This window comes from Papaver somniferum, chromosome 3, assembly GCF_003573695.1.
Source record: "Papaver somniferum cultivar HN1 chromosome 3, ASM357369v1, whole genome shotgun sequence".
NCBI lineage: Eukaryota > Viridiplantae > Streptophyta > Magnoliopsida > Ranunculales > Papaveraceae > Papaver > Papaver somniferum.
The window spans coordinates 3,650,888-3,672,655 of NC_039360.1; the positions used below are offsets into that span (position 1 = coordinate 3,650,888).

Genomic DNA, 21,768 nt, shown 5'->3' on the forward strand with positions numbered 1-21,768 from the left:
GTTTTCTTTCTGCAATGAATGTAGATTGAGAAAAAAGAGTTTAGGGTTTTTCTTTTTAAGAAGATAAGTCCACGAATGGCAATCTTTTGAGGTGATATGAAAGGAAATAAAATCCTTGTGGATACAGGACTTTCTTAAAATAGTATATAATTTAGGGGAGAATATTTTTCTTTTGAATGAATCAAAAAAGGTAAGTTCCAGCTGTTAATAGAGCTAGAATTACGGTAACAAAGATTGACTGTTATGGGGAAAAAAAGGTTTTGAATTCTTGGATTTTCATGGAGAGGAAGATTTTGACAATGGATGAAGAACAGACTAATGAATAGTAAAGATAACAAAAAGATTTTGGGCAAGTTCCTAGAAGAATAAGGAGACTTCAACATACTGATATGGATCATCTTATAGGAGATGATTGGCAATGCTTGCCAAAAACCAATACTGATTGACTGATTTGGAAGCCTGTTCCAAATAACCATACTGGTTAAACCACTCAAGGATTTGTAAGGAATACACTTGCAAAAAGAATTAGAAAGCCATTAGAAATTTGAATAAAAAAAAATAGCTAAAAGAAACTTTAAAAAGAGAAATTAAAATATGTTTAGAATAAAAAGAACATAACAATAAGATAAAACCTTAAACCAAAGTAAAACGAGAAAAAAAAATTTGAGAAAAGATAACAGATGAGTCAAGATCTAAAAAACATGCTAAGAATGAAGGATTAATAATGGGGAATGCAGAAAAAATTTATCGGCATTAGCCCATTATACTGGTTTCTTTTATTTGCTACTTTCCTCTTCTTGCGAGCGCTCAATCGAGGCTTCCCAGCACATAGATAACATACCATCAAAAATGTAGCAATGATTTTCAATCCAATTCTTTCATCATCCTATTAAACCCTTAAATTAAAAGATAACTTATTTAAACGTTTTTCCGACAGTTTTGCAAGAGATATTTGGACATAAGTAAAGTATTGATGTCCGATTGAATGAACAGCTGATTCTTTTGTCCGCCAATTCTGCTAAATTTGGCTGTCCGGTTGCAGCAATTATTGAGTAAATTCAGCTCAAAATTTTCAATCATTTATTAAACTAATGGTTATTGCTTCCTCCAGGAAAGAAGTCTGTTTTCTTTCACAAAAAAAAAGAAAAATAATCAGTGGTTCACGAATTATACGTCATGTGACTTATTTAACGTTTTCGGATGGCGTTTTATTTCTCAGCCACCAAAGCTGGCTTAGGTGTTATAGGTTGAAAGTGACGTTATTGCATGCGAGCCAAGCCAAGCAATGAAGGCGGTGCCTTAACAAGTAATAAAGCTGATATGCATCACTGTCGTTCATTCATTGCTTAAAAATAGTCGACTTCGTAATACTAACAGAGATATTTCATGTTTCGGACAAACAGAGAAACCGACGTCAGGATTCAGAATATAGCAGGTCTTTTATTGTGGCACAGTGCAATAAATAGGTTAACCAAAGTTGAGATTCCGAGATTCTTCACCGTTTAAATGAAATATTTATGGCCACCAATTTTTGATTGGTGTTTATGGTTCTGTCTAGACTCTGGACGAGTGAATAAGCCGTAAATGGCATAATCAAACACAAAGCTGCATAGAGTTGACCGAGTTGACGGACCGATTTACAAGCAGCAGTCTCTGGTACATTAATTAGGGTACCCCACGTGTCAAACTTAAAGAGGACTCTTCCCCATCCCATCCTCCTCTATTTAAACCCCTCCCTCCTCCTCCATCTCTCTCCATCCTCAACCAAAGTGTTTTCCAGAGAAACAAAAAACAGAGAGGGTTTCAGTTTTTTCATTAGCCTCACAATCTTCTGCTGTAGAACAGAAAATCAATCTAAAAAACTTTCTTTCTTTCTACAGTAGTTGTTGTTGTTTGTTTGCTATCCGAAAAAACACCACACCCAGATCTCTTTCTTCAAAACAAAACAAAAAGAAAAATGGCTGCTCGTTCTTTCTCTAAAAACGCTCAACTTATTTCTTCTCTCATCGATGGCGTTTCTCTTTCTCTTAACAGGTAATAATCATTGATGGTCTTCTCCCTTGTTAGTTTCAGAAAGAACGATTTTTTCTCTGTTCTCAGCATAAGCCGCAGAATCAAGATCTTTTTTAATGAAACCCTGGCCGTTGGATACAAATTCTCTTTATTTTAAGAAAAAGCCGTTTTTCCCGGGTTGTGTTTCTACCGAGATGTCGCTTTTCTTTTTAACGTGATTTTCGTTGATGTGGTTGTTTGTACAGATCCAGAGGAATCTCGTCAGTGGCAACACAAGCCGTTGGATCAAGAAAAAGTGGGATGGTGGTAACTGGGGGAGAGGTAAAATCGAAATCACCATCAGCAGGATCAGTATCTGAAACATCTCCATGGGTTCCGGATCCGGTTACTGGATATTACAGACCAGAGAGCCATGCGGATGAGATTGATGTGACTGAACTTAGAGAGATGCTTTTGAAACAGAGACAGCATTAGATTGTTTATTAATGTTTAGTCTAAATTGGATTGATTTTTTTTGATGATCGATCAATGTCTAACAGCGTAGCGTCATTATGCTGTGCTTGCTGCACAATTTAGATTTATTTTAGTAAGCAGCTTTGATGATTAAATTTGTTGACAGTACACCCCAGTTGTGCCCCCAGAGTTTGGTTGGGGCGAAATATTATAATAATGAAATGTCAGGTTTTTTATGGCTCATTTATTGGTATATCTTTGGTTTTGTTACCGCCCTAGTCATTGTTTCCTTGATATTATGTCGTCATAAGGTGCACGACATTTTTGGTACGTCCCTGCTTGCACATATTGATCTTATTTGTGCAGAAACTATGGCCTGTGTGACTACGAACGATCAAAATGGCACCACTTTCCCCATGATTATAATTTCAAAAGGTTTTTTCTTCTTTTCATTGTTAAATCGATTGTTTTGCAAATTCGTCTTTAGGGATTCGATCCACTCTAAGTAGCATATGCAGTGCAGCCTGCCAAGTAAAGTTGCTTTGAAAGACCCAATGCAGCCTAGCAAGTGAAGTTGCTTCCCAAGACCCACCTGAGATGTCACATTTGCAATGCACCTGTCAATTTTTTCTCGCAAATACGACGTCTTTCACCACAATTATTTCAGCCTTATAAGTTTGCAAAAATGTAAATAACACACAGTTCTGCAACGAAAGTCTTCAATTTTCTTTCTCTCAAATGCTTACAATAAAGCATTCAAACATTGCCATAAATTCACTAACACAATCATCCAACCAAGAACACTTTGAAAATGATACAGTTAAATCATTTTATTGCATCAAAGGGAAGGTATAATAAACTTGCCCACTTAGAAACTTACACATACTTGTTCCTCTTGAACCAAGCCTTTTCCTTATCAAAACTCTCTTAGTTTGAGTCTCACAGTCAACTCTGTAAGACTACCGAATTTCTAATGCATTTTTACACAATTTACACAGTGGATTTGGATATAATGGTCAAAAATCGTTCACAACACTTGCACACGCATGGGAAAGCCATCTGCCCCATTAGACAATTCCATAATCACCAATAACTAGCCAGTTTCTTTTCTAACTCGAGTCAGCCTGCTACGTATGTTCTAAAACAGTTACGGACACTCCCTTGGGTTATACACTCCTTCTATTTTTTTTATAAAAAATAGAGAAAGAGAAAGGAGAATTCTTATTCAATGTAGAGAACAAATAAATATTACAGCCTCTATTTATAGGGATAGGCACAAGGGAATCCCGGTAATAAGCGGGATTTATCCTAAACTTCATTAACATAAATAAACGTTTATAACACTCTCCCTAATGACAACTGTGTCTAAGTCACAAAAATATATCACGAAAATCAAGAGAGAAAAAACCTGAAATGTGTGAGACTCAGAACAGTGTTGGACACGCATATGCTGCCTCATTAAAATCTTGACAAGTAAACCCAGTGGGATAAACCTTGACGAAGAAAAGAGTACAACGCGTTTAAGTTGTAAGACCCCAAAGTATCTCTCGGGTTTAACTAAACCCATTAATCGAATTTTTCAATTAGAGCGCCTAGAGCCATGATATTCAAGGGTCTTTAACACTTGTTATATGCCTTAATCATAAATGTTGGTGCCTGAATAGAAATGTCTGCCCAAATTAAAAGTATGGGTGCTTTAATAAGACTGCATGCAGGAAGACACCTCATATGCACACATGTCGAATAGGAAGGGCGTCAAGGGTGTTTATGTAATTTTCCTTTTTGATGCCAAAACAAAAATGAAAAAAGAGAGAGAAGAAAAGCGGACGTTTTCAATTTCCCTTGTTTCTCTTCCCCTTTCACTTCTTCTTATAAATTTTTTGAAATTGGATCCCTCGTGGAATTTTATGAGTATTATGGTATGGGACATATGCTCATACAATTCCAACCTTGAGACCAATAAGATTTTTGTTTAGCATGATCTCAAGTTTGTTTTTCTTGGGATAATTCAATGAATATTTTGCAGGTTAAATGCGAAATGGTTCCAGAAATTTGAAAGTTCGGTTTCTTGAGTGGCGTATCAGGGAGTCGGAGCTTTTCAAGCGGGCCGAAACCCGGTTCCTTGGAATTCCAAATTCTCTGGTCCGTCCCATAAGTCCTAATGATGCTCCCCCTGATGGATACTTCAGCAAAATCTTGGTCTACAAATCTTTAAGTCGACGCATTCCAATTTTGTGAACTAATTTCTTGAATGTAGAAGTTCGTAATGCCTTAGTGAAGAGGTCTGCTAGATTGTGATTTGAACGTACTTGTTGGATATTAATTACACCATCATTTTGTAGATCATGTGAGAAAAAGAACTTCAGAGTGATGTGTTTTACTCGATCAACTTTGATGAATCCTTCCTTTAGTTGTGCAATGCAAGCAGTATTGTCTTCGTATAATATTTTTGGTGAATCCTCAGTTGAAGGAAGTCCACATGATTCTTGAATATGATGTGTTACTGACCTTAACCAGACGCTCTCACGGGTTGCTTCATGGATTGCTAGTAGTTCAGAATGATTTGTAGATATAGCTGAAATTGTTTGCTTCACTGACCGCTAAGATATAGCTGTATCTCCATAAGTAAACAAATACCCAGTTTGTGATCGTCCTTTGTGTGGATCTGAAAGATAACTTGCATCTTCATACCCAATCAGTTTTGATTTAGATTCATAAGGGTAAAATAGACCTAAATCAATAGTGCCACTAAGATAACGTAATAAGTGCTTGATTCCATTCTAGTGTCTTCGAGTTGGAGCCAAACTGTATCTAGCTAACAGATTAACTGAAAATGCAATATATGGCCTTGTGCAATTTGCAAGATACATAAGAGCACCAATTGCACTTAGATATGGCACTTCCAGACCAACAAGTTCTTCACCATCTTCTTTAGGTCGAAATGGGTCTTTATTCACGTCAAGTGATCTCTGTTAGAGCATATCTCGGTCGACCTCACATGCGTTGATATATCAAGCATGTTTGTCAATGTTAATGATCAAAACGATGAGTCTTTATTTCTAGTCTACATAGATAAGTATCGGACTAGGATAGAAAAGTGTAGTTGAGCTCAAGGAATTCATGGCGATTCATCATACAACGACGAAGATCTACTCAAGGAAACGTGGAACTTCATCAACAAAAAGGTATGTGGAGACTTGAACTTATCTATCACTCAAAAGTCTGTCTATTCTATCTCCTACTTCTTATGAGACAAAAAGTCGTATGCTATATAGACTGGATCATGCACATTTGACATTTCGAGCTGAGTATTCACTACTTATCTTTTTCTCGAAATCGTGTGTTGGTAAAGCGTTTCGCTTTGATCAAGTTTATCTTCACCTAGTGACGAAAGTCATGAAAAGTTTCAATTACTTTGAGAATTGCTCTGACGTGAAACGGTCTGTGAATAGCGGCTATATAATGTCCTCTGAGAATGTCTCAATGATTGGAATAAGAGTTTAGATTACATAACCATGTATTCCTTAATCCAAAGTTTTCGAACTTTGTTGATTGAGAGAAACCGGAGGAATTGGATTTGCCAAGTCCGCGAACCCAGTCCGCGAACTGACAGAAGTTCTCTTATCGAGAATTTCTGTTGGGATTTTCCAAAAACTCGTTTGCGTGTTTAGTCCGCGAACCTAGTCCGCGAACTGGAGGAAGTCTATTTGCCGATATTTTATGCTGAGTTTGGAAAACTCTACCGGTTGCCTTAAGTCCGCGAACTTGTTTGTGAGCTTAAGTGGTTATGATCTAAAGATGTGCTCTGGACATGAAACTTAAATTACTAAGGAATGCTTTATGCAAACCGTGGCTATAAATTTCATGAGCCGATTCATTGAATCAAATCATCTTTGTTTCAATTGTGTCTTGTGTAGTTACATAAGATCTCATAGCAATTGAAAAAATCTCTAACTAGTTCATTTGAGTCAATTGAACTAGTTATGGTGAAGAAGAACTAGGTTAATATGAAATGCTCATATGGAACCAACATACACGTACACGTTTGGGCATGGTTTTCACAAACCCAGTAAATGTCTACCCAAGTGTGTGTGACAAGCTAAGTTTTCGATCTAACGGTTGAGAAATATTAGCTTGAATCTAAATCAGGTTTTCATCTAACGGTGAATATGGATTGCTTTGTAACTAAGGCAAAACCATGATTTGAAGACTATGTATAGGAGACATCTAACATTGGGCAAAACTAATCCCCAATGCTAGACCGATACTACTTTACCTTTGGTTTTCTTCTCTAAAACCAGGTTAACGACTTAAAGACTTCATTGGGATTGTGAAGCCAGACCGATACTACTTTTATCTTAGTTGTGTGATTTGATCCTGCATCTTCTATCGTACGAGTACAATCTTTGATTGGCTTGAGATCGTGAGAGTTCTCCGTTAGGCAAGATAAAGAAGTCACAAACATCTTCGTCTCACTGTTTATGATTCCTCGACAAACCGCTTGTGTAGTCAAGAAGGATTGTTGAGAGGTGATTGATTAATCTAGGCTGTTCTTCGTGAATATAAGACCGAATTATCAATTGGTTCCTGTTCACCTTTATTTTATATCTTAAGACGGAACAAAAACCTAGGGTTTTTCTGTGGGAGACAGATTTATCCTTTGATAGACTTTTCTGTGTGAGACAGATTTGTTTATTATCAAGTCTGCGATTTTGGCTTGCAGCAACTCTTAGTTGTGGGTGAGATCATCTAAGGGAATCAAGTGCGCAGTATCCTGATGGGATCAGAGGCGTAGGAGTACAACTGTACCTTGGATCGGTGGGAGACTGATTGGGGTTCAACTATAGTCCAGTCCGAAGTTAGCTTGGAGTAGGCTAGTGGTGGCTCTCTAAAAGAGTCACAAACTAATACCGCAAGTGCACGGTGACGAGGTGTAGAACAATGCAAATACGGGTCGATCCACAGAGACAAGGTGTGTGTGAGTTGAAGTTTCCTAGATAGTTCTGAGCTAGTGACAGTGAAGCAAAGGGACAAAGGCAATGAGCCTAAGGCAGTGAAGTAAAGAGCCAAAGAAACAAAGTAAAACAGTCGTAGTGAGGGAAAGAAACAGTGACTTTAGGCTTAATCACTAAGGCTTTTGATTCCACCTCTAACCTATGCTAAGTCAATTTTCAATGCTAACTCATGTTCTTGCCCCTTGTTTAGATATTAGTGAGATTCTAGCCTCAGCTAACTATCTAGATAGCAGTGGAGGTTCGAGCCTGCTGCTTATCAAAGAGGTGGTTTTAAGAGAAGGATTTAGGGTCACTAAGTTAAGTCTAGTCCTTGTAATAATTGGGGCTCTCACACTGCAACTACCCGCAGATAAGCCACTTAGATGATTAAACCTTCCTAAAGGATAATCTAATTACAGCTAAAATGTTCTTCCATAGCACTAACTGTCTCATTAGAGCACAACTAGTCTAAGGTTTGAACAATAAACATTAATCATGAGCTGCAGCACCATCAATCACAGGGTTATCCTAACTACAATGTATGCTTGACATACAATGTGAGAGCAATGTGATGAAATGCTTAAATTATAACTGTCCTACACAGTTTCAGAACACAAGAACATTGTCTACACATTAACCAACTAGCATTAGCATGGAAGCTTCATCTCAACCTTAGAAAGTGATAAATTAAAACATGATGAATATGTGAAAATAAAACTGAATTTAAAAGTGAACCAAAAACAGAACATGAACAATTGAGGAACTGGCTAGTCCAGTCCTCTTGGTGGTGCACTGTCTAGTACAGGCATGCGTTATACCACAACCCAAGGTCTCAATTTATAGTTGCACACGTCTAACCCTAGAATCCCCAAAATATCAGAATTAGGGTTTCAAAGAAATCAAAATTAAATCATACCTACTTTCTGAAAACACTCAATAACGTCGACCCATTCTTCTATTGCGTCTTCTGTGTCTTCCCATGCCTTCAATTGCCTTTCTAGCTCACTAATTTCATCAACCCCTAAAACTAGGGTTTCAGTGGGAAGAATAGGTTGAGGGGTTGATGTAATGAGTGGCTAGGGGATAGGAGAATGATGGGGTGTAGTTGTTGGCTGATATGAGAACTCGTGTTGGTGGTTGTGGTGGTTGAGATGGAGTTGGTGGCGGAGGCGACAACGTCGCTGTGCAGAGAAGGGAGGAGAAGAAGATGGGTTCGATATTTTTGGATTAGGGGGTGTTTGGTTGGGTTAATAGATTTGGGTTCTTGGGTGTTGAGCAGACTCATCAAGTCTTGATGTTTGGATGGTGAAAGGCGTAGGATGAAAAGATGAAAGAATGATCCAACGGCTCGATGGAAATGGATATGAAGCGACCTTTGGATCTGGGATACATCAAAACTGACGGTCTGAGATGGAGTTAGGTGCTGTAGTGTTAGACAGGAGCTTCAGACTTCGATGCTCGACGATGAAGCGACCGTAGGATGCTGAGATGATCCAATCCGACGGCTGAATATGAAGGCGGGTATGGATATTGGAAATGGGTTTGGGTGAGGGTTTTGGGCCTTGGGTATGCCAAGCCCATATCTTCTTTAAGAACAATTCTTCCTCTTCAAGCCCAGTTCTAGCCTTTTGGTCTTGCGCACAACATTCTTCGCGGCTTCCTTGTGTGATTCCTCTTGGCTTCCACCACTTTTCTGCTCTTTTTGCTCCGCTATTCATCCAAACTTTATTTATTACCTAAAAATGCAAAATTAGTTAATAAAAATATTTATTCTTGAAAACAAAGAAAATACAGAATATGGGATAAAATGTAGAATTAATGCACAAAAGATGAGTTAAATGCCAACAAAAAGATATAGAAATATGCACTTTTTGGCACTCATCAAATACCCCCAAACCTGAATTTTACTTGTCCTCAAGTAAAACAAAACTAAGGAAATCCTACCTATACCACTGTCGCTGGTCTCTCGAATGCATTTAGCATATGCACTAAGCCTTTTAAACCACTAAGTGTCCCTAGTGGACGAGTGAAGTCTCGTGAAGGTTTGCTTAGAACGTACCTACAAAGTTCTAGGACAAAATATAAGCTCATATTCCATCAAATGTGACATGTGCAAGTCAGTTTAAGCTCACAGCAAAATGGAGATGTCAATCTATCTATCAAAGGCACAATCCTAGCACTGATAACAACTAAAGACACATGATAAGAGTGTAAAGTGTATCTACACATGTTTCTAGAATGACCTGAAGTTATGACTACTAATCACCAAGAGATAGTTTTTAGGCTAAGAACCGAATTCTAAGCCAAGCTAGCTGTCCGGCTTTACGAGAATTGTGAATGTTCACCCAATGAGTTGGTGATATTTCAGTTTACCCGCGTTATACATCGATGGCTGCACCCTCCTTGCTTATTACAAGACTATTTACAACAAAAAGATGACTCTTTACATGACTCTTATTTACATTGATTACTCTCTTTTATTTTTGGAACAAGAGAGAACTATTGTCTTTAACATGACAAAACATGGAATAAATAAATACTTGATATTTTTTTTTTTTTTTAAGAAATAACTTTGATCTTTACAACATAATGACACTTTTGATACATGAACAAAAAGAAAAACATAATTACATGACTCTTAGCAAGAGGTGGCCCTTATCGAATGCATCCGGTCAAATTCTATGGTTGCTTTTCTTAACGTATCCTCCAACTTCTATCCCAGCCAACCAAAGAACAAGCTAGTCAAGTCTCATTCAGTATTCTAAAGTGATTGGCAACCTAACTTCCTATCAAACACCTTGAAGATCGAGGCTATACATGTATTGGTAGATCGTGCGCGTGCAAGTTTCTTATCACATGTGAATTGTGCTAGAATCAGGGTGCCTAAATATCTAGACTAAGAATCCTTATGTATTACATATTTGCACAAGAGTCAACATTTCAAGGTAAATGAGCTCCATTTTTTTATGATTTTTTAATTTTTTTTTTTAATTTTTTTGGAATTTTTAAATTTTTTCAAAAAGAGTTCAAAAAGAAGGAGTTCTTGTTTTCAATTATGGCATGTGATCGTGGTATCTACTCTATACCCCCGAACCTAAACTAAACATTGTCCTCAATGTTTCAAAAGATGTAAAGAATTATAATACAACATATGGAGAGGATTATGCTGAGTAGAGAAAAAGGAAAGAGAATACCCGATTTCGGCGAAAGCAAGATTAGAACTCCATTATTCAAGGAAAAAATACAACATTTTTTTAGCCGAGATCATATTGGATTAGCACTATATATACAAAAGAAACAAAAGATTTAACTAAGAAACTATCTACAAGAAAATTTGGTTTTTAATGGGATTGGACTTTTTGGGAAAAATTTGGTTTTGTCGGGAGACATTTGGTTTTGATGGGAAAAAGAAAAATTTTGGTTTTTAGGGAAACATTTGGAAAACATTTGGTTTTTATGGGAGAAAAACATTTGGTTTTTAATGGGATAAGGAGACCAAGCCCACTGTTGGGTTTTGTGAAGCCCAGCTACGTTTTTGAAAAATAGGCCCACTGCTGGTGAGTAAAGCTCACTGTTGGTTTTTGGAATTTTGAAATTTTGGCCCACTTGAACTTTGGTTCAGGCCCACAGTTCAGAAACAAGCCCAGGTAACAATTTGAAATTTGGGCTCTTAAATAGCCAAAGGTAGAGGCCCAACTGGGCTTTGAAAACGTTTTCTGTTTTTGGGTCAAGCCCACAGAGTAAATGTTTAGTTTTCAAATGGATGTTAAGCCCACAGTCCCAGAAATTTAGTTGGGCTTTGGCTAGCTACTAACTAAAATATGAGGCCCAACTGGGCTTTCAAAAGTTCAGTTTTCTTTAATTTAAACAACAGGCCCAAATCAATCTAAAACCACAAGCCCACAAGAAATTAAACAAACAAGCCCACAAGAAATTAATTACAAACCCAACAGAAAAATGGAAAAAATTATTACAAGCCCACAAATTAAAAATAGAAGCCCACAGGTTGGGTTCTCTTAATGGGTTTAGGCTTACTTGCTTAAGCACAGCCCAGCTGCTCAGTTTGGTTGCAAAAGCCCAGTTGGGCTTTGGATCATCCTAAGCTTTTGTCTTTGTTCAGGCCCAGTTGGGATTGGCTCAACTTGTTAAGCTTGGCAGCAACTTCAGCAGGCCCAGTTGGGCTTGTGATTTTCTCCTCAGCAGCACAGTAGCACCAGCAACAGCAGGGATACACAGCACTCAGCAGCAGCAACATGCAGCAGCACAGCAGCAGCAGTCTTGGCAGCAGCAGAGGCTGGCAGCAGCAACAGGAACAGGGAACAGTAACAGGTGTACAGCAGCAACAGCAACAGCACCAGGCAGCCAGCAACAGCAGGAGCCACAGCAGCTCAGGTTGGCAGCAGCACCAAGGGTTGAGCACAGGTAAAGCTGCAACAGGTCCTTGGCAAGCAACATGTCAGTTGGAGAAGGCACCTGTTACTCAACAGAGTTATCAGTTAAGAGCAAGCTACAAAGAACAGGAAAATTACACTAGATGCTACACTAAATGCTCATGCAGGAATGCAATGCAAAGATGAATATGCAAGTTATGATGCAGAAATGTAAGCAAGAAAACAACTTCAACACAACACCAGTCCCCGGCAACGGCGCCAAAAAACTTGGCAGGCCCGGATTGGTGTATAAAATGAAGAGCAAAGATAAAGATGGCAGGGCCTGCGGTTATACCGCAAGTGCACGGTGTCGATTGTAGTATGTGTGTGCAAATACGGGTCATTCCACAGGGACTAGGGTGTGTGTTGAAATCTTCCTAAGCTAAAGTTATCTAAACAAGTAACTAAGTGGCAGTGAGATAGTGAACCAAGGAATAACTGTGAAACAATGGCATTGAGCCAAAGGCAGTGAACTAGTGTAGTGAATAAAAGAAGATGAAAGTAAACAGTTGTGGGAACACTACTAGGGTTTTTGAATCCACCACCTAATCTTAGCTAAGTAATTCAGTTACGGTGATGTTCTTATCCCTTGTAATGGATGTTGGACAAGATACAAGTCTGCCATTTATCCAGGGTGATCTGAAGATGGATAAATAATCACAATTGAAGTGTTTATCCTAAGCATTAATTGTCTGATTAAAGCACAACTAATCAAATAATAAATCTATTCATTTAAGCTTGAATTGCAGCACAACAACATAGAAGTATTCCAACTACCTAGGTTGCATATAACAAACAAGGTGAAAGTAATATGTTGTAGTACAAAGATTAAATCTACCCTTAAGCAATTAAGCACAGCAAGAACACTTCCATGAACATGAATCAAATTAGCAGAAGATTAAGGGTTTCATCTCCACCCCAGCAAACCAAATTAGAATATGTTGAACATAATTAACATTTGAAATTGAAATTAACTGAATTAAGAACTATAATTGAAATTCACAGAACATGGATAATTGAGGAACTGGCTAGTCCAGTCCTCTTGGTGGTGCTCTAGCTAATCCAGGCATGCGTTATACAACAACCCAAGGTCTCAATTTATAGTTGCACACGACTAACCCTAGAATCCCCAAAATATCAGAATTAGGGTTTCAAAGAAATCAAAATTAAATCATACCTACTTTATGAAAACACTCAATAACGTCGACCCATTCTTCTATTGCGTCTTCTGTGTCTTCCCATGCCTTCAATTGCCTTTCTAGCTCACTAATTTCATCAACCCCTAAAACTAGGGTTTCAGTGGGAAGAATAGGTTGAGGGGTTGATGTAATGAGTGGCTAGGGGATAGGAGAATGATGGGGTGTAGTTGTTGGCTGATATGAGAACTCGTGTTGGTGGTTGTGGTGGTTGAGATGGAGTTGGTGGCGGAGGCGACAGCGTCGCTGTGCAGAGAAGGGAGGAGAAGAAGATGGGTTCGATATTTTTGGAGTAGGGGGTGTTTGGTTGGGTTAATAGATTTGGGTTCTTGGGTGTTGAGCAGACTCATCAAGTCTTGATGTTTGGATGGTGAAAGGCGTAGGATGAAAAGATGAAAGAATGATCCAACGGCTCGATGGAAATGGATATGAAGCGACCTTTGGATCTGGGATACATCAAAACTGACGGTCTGAGATGGAGTTAGGTGCTGTAGTGTTAGACAGGAGCTTTAGACTTCGATGCTCGACGATGAAGCGACCGTAGGATGCTGAGATGATCCAATCCGACGGCTGAATATGAAGGCGGGTATGGATATTGGAAATGGGTTTGGGTGAGGGTTTTGGGCCTTGGGTATGCCAAGCCCATATCTTCTTTAAGAACAATTCTTCCTCTTCAAGCCCAGTTCTAGCCTTTTGGTCTTGCGCACAACATTCTTCGCGGCTTCCTTGTGTGATTCCTCTTGGCTTCCACCACTTTTCTGCTCTTTTTGCTCCGCTATTCATCCAAACTTTATTTATTACCTAAAAATGAAAAATTAGTTAATAAAAATATTTATTCTTGAAAACAAAGAAAATACAGAATATGGGATAAAATGTAGAATTAATGCACAAAAGATGAGTTAAATGCCAACAAAAAGATATAGAAATATGCACTTTTTAGCACTCATCAAATACCCCCAAACCTGAATTTTACTTGTCCTCAAGTAAAACAAAACTAAGGAAATCCTACCTATACCACTGTCGCTGGTCTCTCGAATGCATTTAGCATATGCACTAAGCCTTTTAAACCACTAAGTGTCCCTAGTGGACGAGTGAAGTCTCGTGAAGGTTTGCTTAGAACGTACCTACAAAGTTCTAGGACAAAATATAAGCTCATATTCCATCAAATGTGACATGTGCAAGTCAGTTTAAGCTCACAGCAAAATGGAGATGTCAATCTATCTATCAAAGGCACAATCCTAGCACTGATAACAACTAAAGACACGTGATAAGAGTGTAAAGTGTATCTACACATGTTTCTAGAATGACCTGAAGTTATGACTACTAATCACCAAGAGATAGTTTTTAGGCTAAGAACCGAATTCTAAGCCAAGCTAGCTGTCCGGCTTTACGAGAATTGTGAATGTTCACCCAATGAGTTGGTGATATTTCAGTTTACCCGCGTTATACATCGATGGCTGCACCCTCCTTGCTTATTACAAGACTATTTACAACAAAAAGATGACTCTTTACATGACTCTTATTTACATTGATTACTCTCTTTTATTTTTGGAACAAGAGAGAACAATTGTCTTTAACATGACAAAACATGGAATAAATAAATACTTAATTTTTTTTTTTTTTTTTTTTTTTTTTGATATTTGATTTTTCTGAATTTTTCTGATTTTTTTTTTGAAGAAATAACTTTGATCTTTACAACATAATGACACTTTTGATACATGAACAAAAAGAAAAACATAATTACATGACTCTTAGCAAGAGGTGGCCCTTATCGAATGCATCCGGTCAAATTCTATGGTTGCTTTTCTTAACGTATCCTCCAACTTCTATCCCAGCCAACCAAAGAACAAGCTAGTCAAGTCTCATTCAGTATTCTAAAGTGATTGGCAACCTAACTTCCTATCAAACACCTTGAAGATCGAGGCTATACATGTATTGGTAGATCGTGCGCGTGCAAGTTTCTTATCACATGTGAATTGTGCTAGAATCAGGGTGCCTAAATATCTAGACTAAGAATCCTTATGTATTACATATTTGCACAAGAGTCAACATTTCAAGGTAAATGAGCTCCATTTTTTATGATTTTTTAATTTTTTTTTTTTAATTTTTTTGGAATTTTTAAATTTTTTCAAAAAGAGTTCAAAAAGAAGGAGTTCTTGTTTTCAATTATGGCATGTGATCGTGGTATCTACTCTATACCCCCAAACCTAAACTAAACATTGTTCTCAATGTTTCAAAAGATGTAAAGAATTATAATACAACATATGGAGAGGATTATGCTGAGTAGAGAAAAAGGAAAGAGAATACCCGATTTCGGCGAAAGCAAAATTAGAACTCCATTATTCAAGGAAAAAATCCAACATTTTTTTAGCCGAGATCATATTGGATTAGCACTATATATACAAAAGAAACAAAAGATTTAACTAAGAAACTATCTACAAGAAAATTTGGTTTTTAATGGGATTTGACTTTTTGGGAAAAATTTGGTTTTGTCGGGAGACATTTGGTTTTGATGGGAAAAAGAAAAATTTTGGTTTTTAGGGAAACATTTGGAAAACTTTGGTTTTTATGGGAGAAAAACATTTGGTTTTTAATGGGATAAGGAGACCAAGCCCACTGTTGGGTTTTGTGAAGCCCAGCTACGTTTTTGAAAAACAGGCCCACTGCTGGTGAGTAAAGCTCACTGTTGGTTTTTGGAATTTTGAAATTTTGGCCCACTTGAACTTTGGTTCAGGCCCACAGTTCAGAAACAAGCCCAGGTAACAATTTGAAATTTGGGCTCTTAAATAGCCAAAGGTAGAGGCCCAACTGGGCTTTGAAAACGTTTTCTGTTTTTGGGTCAAGCCCACAGAGTAAATGTTTAGTTTTCAAATGGATGTTAAGCCCACAGTCCCAGAAATTTAGTTGGGCTTTGGCTAGCTACTAACTAAAATATGAGGCCCAACTGGGCTTTCAAAAGTTCAGTTTTCTTTAATTTAAACAACAGGCCCAAATCAATCTAAAACCACAAGCCCATAAGAAATTAAACAAACAAGCCCACAAGAAATTAATTACAAACCCAACAGAAAAATGGAAAAAATTATTACAAGCCCACAAATTAAAAATAGAAACCCACGGGTTGGGTTCTCTTAATGGGTTTAGTCCTTGAGATACTTTAATCTAGATTGAGTCTGACTGTCTAGTTGATTCTCTAGAAAAGTATTTCGGAGTTAGTCCATACATATTGCTAAGCGAAATATTGGGTGGTGTTGTTAGACCCCCACTTTTTCCGTTGGTATCAGAGCAGACAAACCCGTTAAAGACCTTATAAGTCTGTGTTTGTAGCGATCTGATTATGGACGAGTCTATCTCTAATAACGTACCAGTTCAGAAATTACCAGATGATTCTATAAGCTTGGATTCACCTGAGAGAACTGCCACATCTAAGTCAATATCTAAACATTCTCTTGATGTAAAAACTGTTGATTGTGAAACTCTCCTAGAAGAACAGTTGGATAAAATTTCTGATGAAGGTGATTCAGATATTGATAGAGATGTTGATGAGGAAGTCTCAGAGTATGTTAAGTTTTTGGAATCGTGGAATATGAAGAAGATTACAACTTCTCATGTCACACCTCTTCTGACTCCTCTCTGTCGAGAAAACAAGAAATTGAGAAGATGTTACGTAGGTGTTTATTTTTCGAATCGTTCTACCGAATCGATCCTCAATGATTCTGAGGAAAACCTACATATGAAGTTACTTGAATGTGATAATATTTATCAAAAGTACTTTTTGTTGGAAGAGAAACTTGCAGAATCTGAAGCAAGGTTTAACTCTCAACAAATTAGTTTTGATGACAGAGAAAGTGCTTGTTTTGTTCGAGAAAAATGCCTTGAGGCTGATTTAGCTGCTTCTCTTGATAAAGTCAAGATGTTGGAAGATGACTTGAAAAAGTTCAATACTAGTTCAAGCAAATTAACCACTATGCTATGAGCAAGTAAAAATCATCGTGATACACGGGGATTGGGCTATAAGGTAATAGATGCTCCAAGTATTAACAAAGAGGTAAAATTTGTCAAGGCTAGTGATACTTCTCAACAAAAGGTTTCCACTAATGGAAAAAGTGAAATACCTTCACCGACAGTTAAGGTTCGAAATATCAAAGTATATCAACCTCCAAAGTCAACACATACAGATCGAGGTAAGAACATTAATTATGTTTGCCACTATTGCGGAAATAAAGATCATATGGAAAGGAGATGTCGTTTCCGTATAAGGAATGAGAAACTTCATGATGTTCTTGTTTGGGCATCACAAGAAGTTGTGAAACCAAGATCATATGTTAAGACTAATCCTCTTAACGTTACAAGTTGTAACTGTTCAACCCTTAGGCAAAGGAATCAGTGCCGTGATAAGCCTAGATTTTCCTATAAACGTCATACGAATCCTTTTCACAATCGTAATTGTTATAAAAAGGATAACTTCGTAAAGACGAAGACAAGATCTGATGCTTCCAATTGGAGAAAGACTAACTTGCAAAAGAATAGTCAATCCAATTCTCTTCCGGAAAATATTGAAGAGCGTAGCGGGAAGAAGGTTTCGGTCGTTCTTAAACGCACTCAAAAGTGGATACCAAATAAAGTCAATGATGTTTTGAGTGTAAAAAGGAATGATCTCCCAGAAAGTTCCATGACTATGGAGAAAGCAGTATCCATGATGCTGGAACTTAAAGAGTTCTTTGGGAAGATGGATTTGGATGTGAAAGGTTATAAAAGCGATCTCTTTCATGATAATACAAAAGTCACTTGTGGTGAGCAAGACATTGTTCACCTCAACACAACTTGAGTGTGTTGAAAGTGCATCCTCACCAAGAATGCCCTGCTATGTATACGGTGAGGGAAGCACAACAACTGGTGCGCACATATTATGTTTGGTAAGGATGTAGAATTCAACTGGATTCATCTAAAAAAAGGTATGTCTATAAACTTGATCAAGATTTGTGATTTTATTTGCTTAGATAACTTATAATGATTCACATACCTTTCTTGTCGTTCTTTTCTACCTAACTTGATTTGTGTTTAAGGTTCTTCAATGTTCAGGTTTGAAAATAATAGTTCAGGATGTTTGAACTTCATGGTACACCTACCAGGTATGCATAACATCTTTTAAAATCAAAATCCAGGGGTTTAAGTTCGCGGACTTGAAAATTCGGTTGCAAACCCGTATGCATATTTGCTTGTAGACGTCAATATTCGGTAAACTTTTTTTAGCCGTAACTTCTTCGTCCGAACTCGGATTGACCTCATTCTTTTTGAACTCTCTTCCTATTTGAATTCTCTTCAATATGGAGATGAGAAACCTTGAATTTGGATGACTCAAGATTGGTATTTGTCCTGTCTCTTGTTTTTGAGTATTTTACTCCGTTTCGTTGCACTTGTTTCACTTCTCTTGGAATTGGGAACTTGGATTCTTGGAGTACCACTCTTATAAGCTCATTTGTAGCTTTTAGAAGAATGTTGTTGATGAATCACAAAGAAGAAAGTTTAAGATGGGCAGTAGTACGTATTACCATGAGATTCTTGAATGTGCACAATTATCTTGTGTGAACTATGATGCATGGTCTTTATTGACTTTTTATGTTCTTCTTTGTTAAGAAAATATTTTTATATGCATTTGGTATCTATTCTTGGTGTAAATCCGGGAGAAAAAGATTGATTCTACCCTCTAAGGACAAATCATCTTATATGTGCATTACGAGTTTGTCTTGATGCCTAGGAAACTTCTTATGAGAAATTATTCTTGTTTTTGAGAAGGATTACTAGAGTTTGGAATAGACATTATTGTGATTACACATATCTATGTCCAACGATATCATCTTCTTGTTTCAGGTTTATTGGTTTTAAATTCTAAAAATATTTGGAGGATGATGTTATTGCAGTATTAATCTGTTTGATTTTGAAGTATTGCAATATTTTTATTGGATATATATTGTTTGCGTCCATGAACTTGAAGGTCCCATATGTTGTCAAAAGTAAAGTCGTTCATAAATTGATATTCGTATTGGTGAAAGGACGAATGGACTTTTGACAATTACAAAAGTTATGCGTATGCAGTCATTTATTTGATGGAAAATAGGATGAAATCTTTTGCTTGACAAGGATAAAGTCTATTATGTTGTTATGCAAATAGTGATGGAAAATATAATAGATCCTTGTATGTTATCCACGGTATTGATCTTCATTGATCCGTTTTGTTATGTTTTACCGTGAAGGCTCCATTGTGTATCTTATGTTGAGCACCTTAAAACTATGTCGATTAATATTGGCCTTGTTGGTTGTTCCATGAGATGCTATATGTTGAGCATTCTTGAACTAAATTAATCATCTTGATTGGTTATTTAGTTATTTGCTCCGAAAGTCTTCTTTTGTCGAGCAAAATCATTTGACAATTAAATTGATTGCTTCGATGATTAGTTTGGTTGTGTATTCCAATTAGATTAATTGTAGCTTCTATTGTAATTAATCTAGTTGAGTTTTTCATATATTCCAAAAGTTCTTGTGTTGAGTATATGAACGGCTATACTAATCATGTTCTATTGGTTGATGTAGTCGTATATTCCGTAAGGTTTTCCTTATGTTGATTATTTGAACGATTAAGGTAGTCATCTCCGTGTGGTTATCTTAGTCGTAGCTCCGTGAGCTTTCTTATGTTGAGCACAATCAATTAAATTGATCACTTTTGTGGTTTGATTTAGTTGCGTATTCCGATTAAATTAATCATGGGTTTACTTGTGATTAATTTGGTTGAGTTTTGGATATAGAAAATCATTTCCATGGTTTTTGGTGTCCAATTAAAAAATCCTTCTATTCTTTCGAAATTAAGGTCGCTCTTGTTGTTCTTTCGGGAATGACATCAAATGGGGGAGAGTTCCTTGGAACTTGTGCTCAATGGTAATATCTTGCGGGGTGTGCGGCTGTGGAATTTTATAGGGGTTATCTTGTATCTTAAAACTCCTTGATGAATGCATTTAGCTTCGGCTTTATGATTGCATCTATATTAAGTTGGTATGTATTTTTCTTTTAGTCTATGAAATGTCTCTTGTGGAAATTTCATTATGATCCCGTTCTTTTACCTTTGCCAATTTTATTGACAAAAAGGGGGAGATATAATGTAGTTCACACTACAAATACATATGGTTTTCGGATCATTGTGTAAGGGGGAGTGGTTTCCATGATCGAGATGGAGTATTGACTAAGGGGGAGTGATACATATCACCATAGTATTGTTGTTAAAGTCGTGATGCAATTGGACTTTGATGTTACGTAATGATACTATGACACTGTATAATAATGATCGAGAATCTCGATTTCTCTCATTGTTATATCTACGGATCTTCAACAACGGTGGTGCTAAACTTATAACCTTTGGGATCATTGGAGTACTTGGAAGGACGACGATTTCAAGGAACGTTGAAGATTAGACTATGAAATAGGAGCCACTAAAGTTTATCTTTTTTGTATTCCATATGTATTAATAGTTTTGTCACTAAAATTGACAAAGAGGGAGATTGTTAGAGCATAGATCGGTCGACCTCGCATGCGTTGCTATATCAAGCATGTTTGTCAATGTTAGTGATCAAAACTATGAGTCTTGATTTCTAATCTACATAGCTAAGTCTCGGACTAGGATAGCAAAGTGTAGTTGAGCTCGAGGACTTCATGGCGATTCACCATACAACGACGAAGATCTACTCAAGGAACCGTGAAACTTCATCAACAAAAAGGTATGTGGAGACTTGAACTTATCTATCACTCAAAAGTCTATCTATTTTATCTGCTACTTCTTATGAGACAAAAAGTCGTATGCTATATAGACTGGATCGTACATATTTGGCATTTCGAGCTGAGTATTCACTACTTATCTTTTTCTCAAAATCGTGTGTTCGTAAAGCGTTTTGTTTTGATCAAGTTTATCTTCACCTAGTGACGAAATTCATGAAAAGTTTCAATTATTTTGAGAATTGCTCTGACGTGAAATGGTTTGTGAATAACGGCTATATAACGTCCTCTGAGAATGTCTCAATGATTGGAATGAGAGTTTAGATTACATAACCATGTATTCCTTAATCCGAAGTTTTAGAACTTTGTTGATTGAGAGAAACCGGAGGAATTGGCTTTTCCAAGTCCGCGAACTGACTGAAGTTCTCTTACCGAGAATTTCTGCTGGGATTTTCCAAAAACTTGTTTGCGTGTTTAGTCCGTGAACTCAGTCCGCGAACCTAGTCCACGAACTGGCGGAAGTCTCTTTGCCGATATTTTCTGCTGAGTTTGGAAAACTCTGTCTGTTGCCTTAAGTCCGCGAACTTGTTTGTGAGCTTAAGTGGTTATGATTTAAATATGTGCTCTGAACATGAAACTTAAATTACTAAGGAATTTCATATGCAAACCGTGGCTATAAAGTTCATGAACCGATTCATCGAATCAAATCATCTTTGTTTCAATTGTGTCTTGTGTAGTTACATAAGATCTCATAGCAATTGAACAACTCTCTAACTAGTTCATTTGAGTCAATTGAACTAGTTATGGTGAAGAAGAACTAGGTTAATATGAAATGCTCATATGGTTAACCTTTTGGGTTACTAAGTTGAACCAACATACACGTACATGTTTGGGCATGGTTTTCACAAACCCAGTAAACTTCTA

The 21,768-nt window shown here is 37.2% G+C and overlaps 1 protein-coding gene across 1 annotated transcript; it reads left to right on the plus strand.

Moving 5' to 3' along the window:
* The first annotated feature begins 1,742 nt into the window (after positions 1-1,742).
* Positions 1,743-2,709, plus strand: LOC113360866 (late embryogenesis abundant protein Lea5-like). The gene is made up of 2 exons (XM_026604302.1): positions 1,743-2,034; positions 2,259-2,709. The coding sequence occupies exons 1-2, from the start codon at positions 1,958-1,960 to the stop codon at positions 2,485-2,487; spliced, it is 306 nt and encodes a 101-aa protein (XP_026460087.1). The 5' UTR covers positions 1,743-1,957; the 3' UTR covers positions 2,488-2,709.
* Positions 2,710-21,768: the final 19,059 nt, after the last annotated feature.

Bases quoted from the DNA above. Each gene is read 5' to 3' on its own strand.
- LOC113360866 (XM_026604302.1), top strand. From the start codon at position 1,958: ATGGCTGCTCGTTCTTTCTCTAAAAACGCTCAACTTATTTCTTCTCTC. The intron at 2,035-2,258 runs GTAATAATCATT...TTGTTTGTACAG, and splicing joins GTTTCTCTTTCTCTTAACAG to ATCCAGAGGAATCTCGTCAG.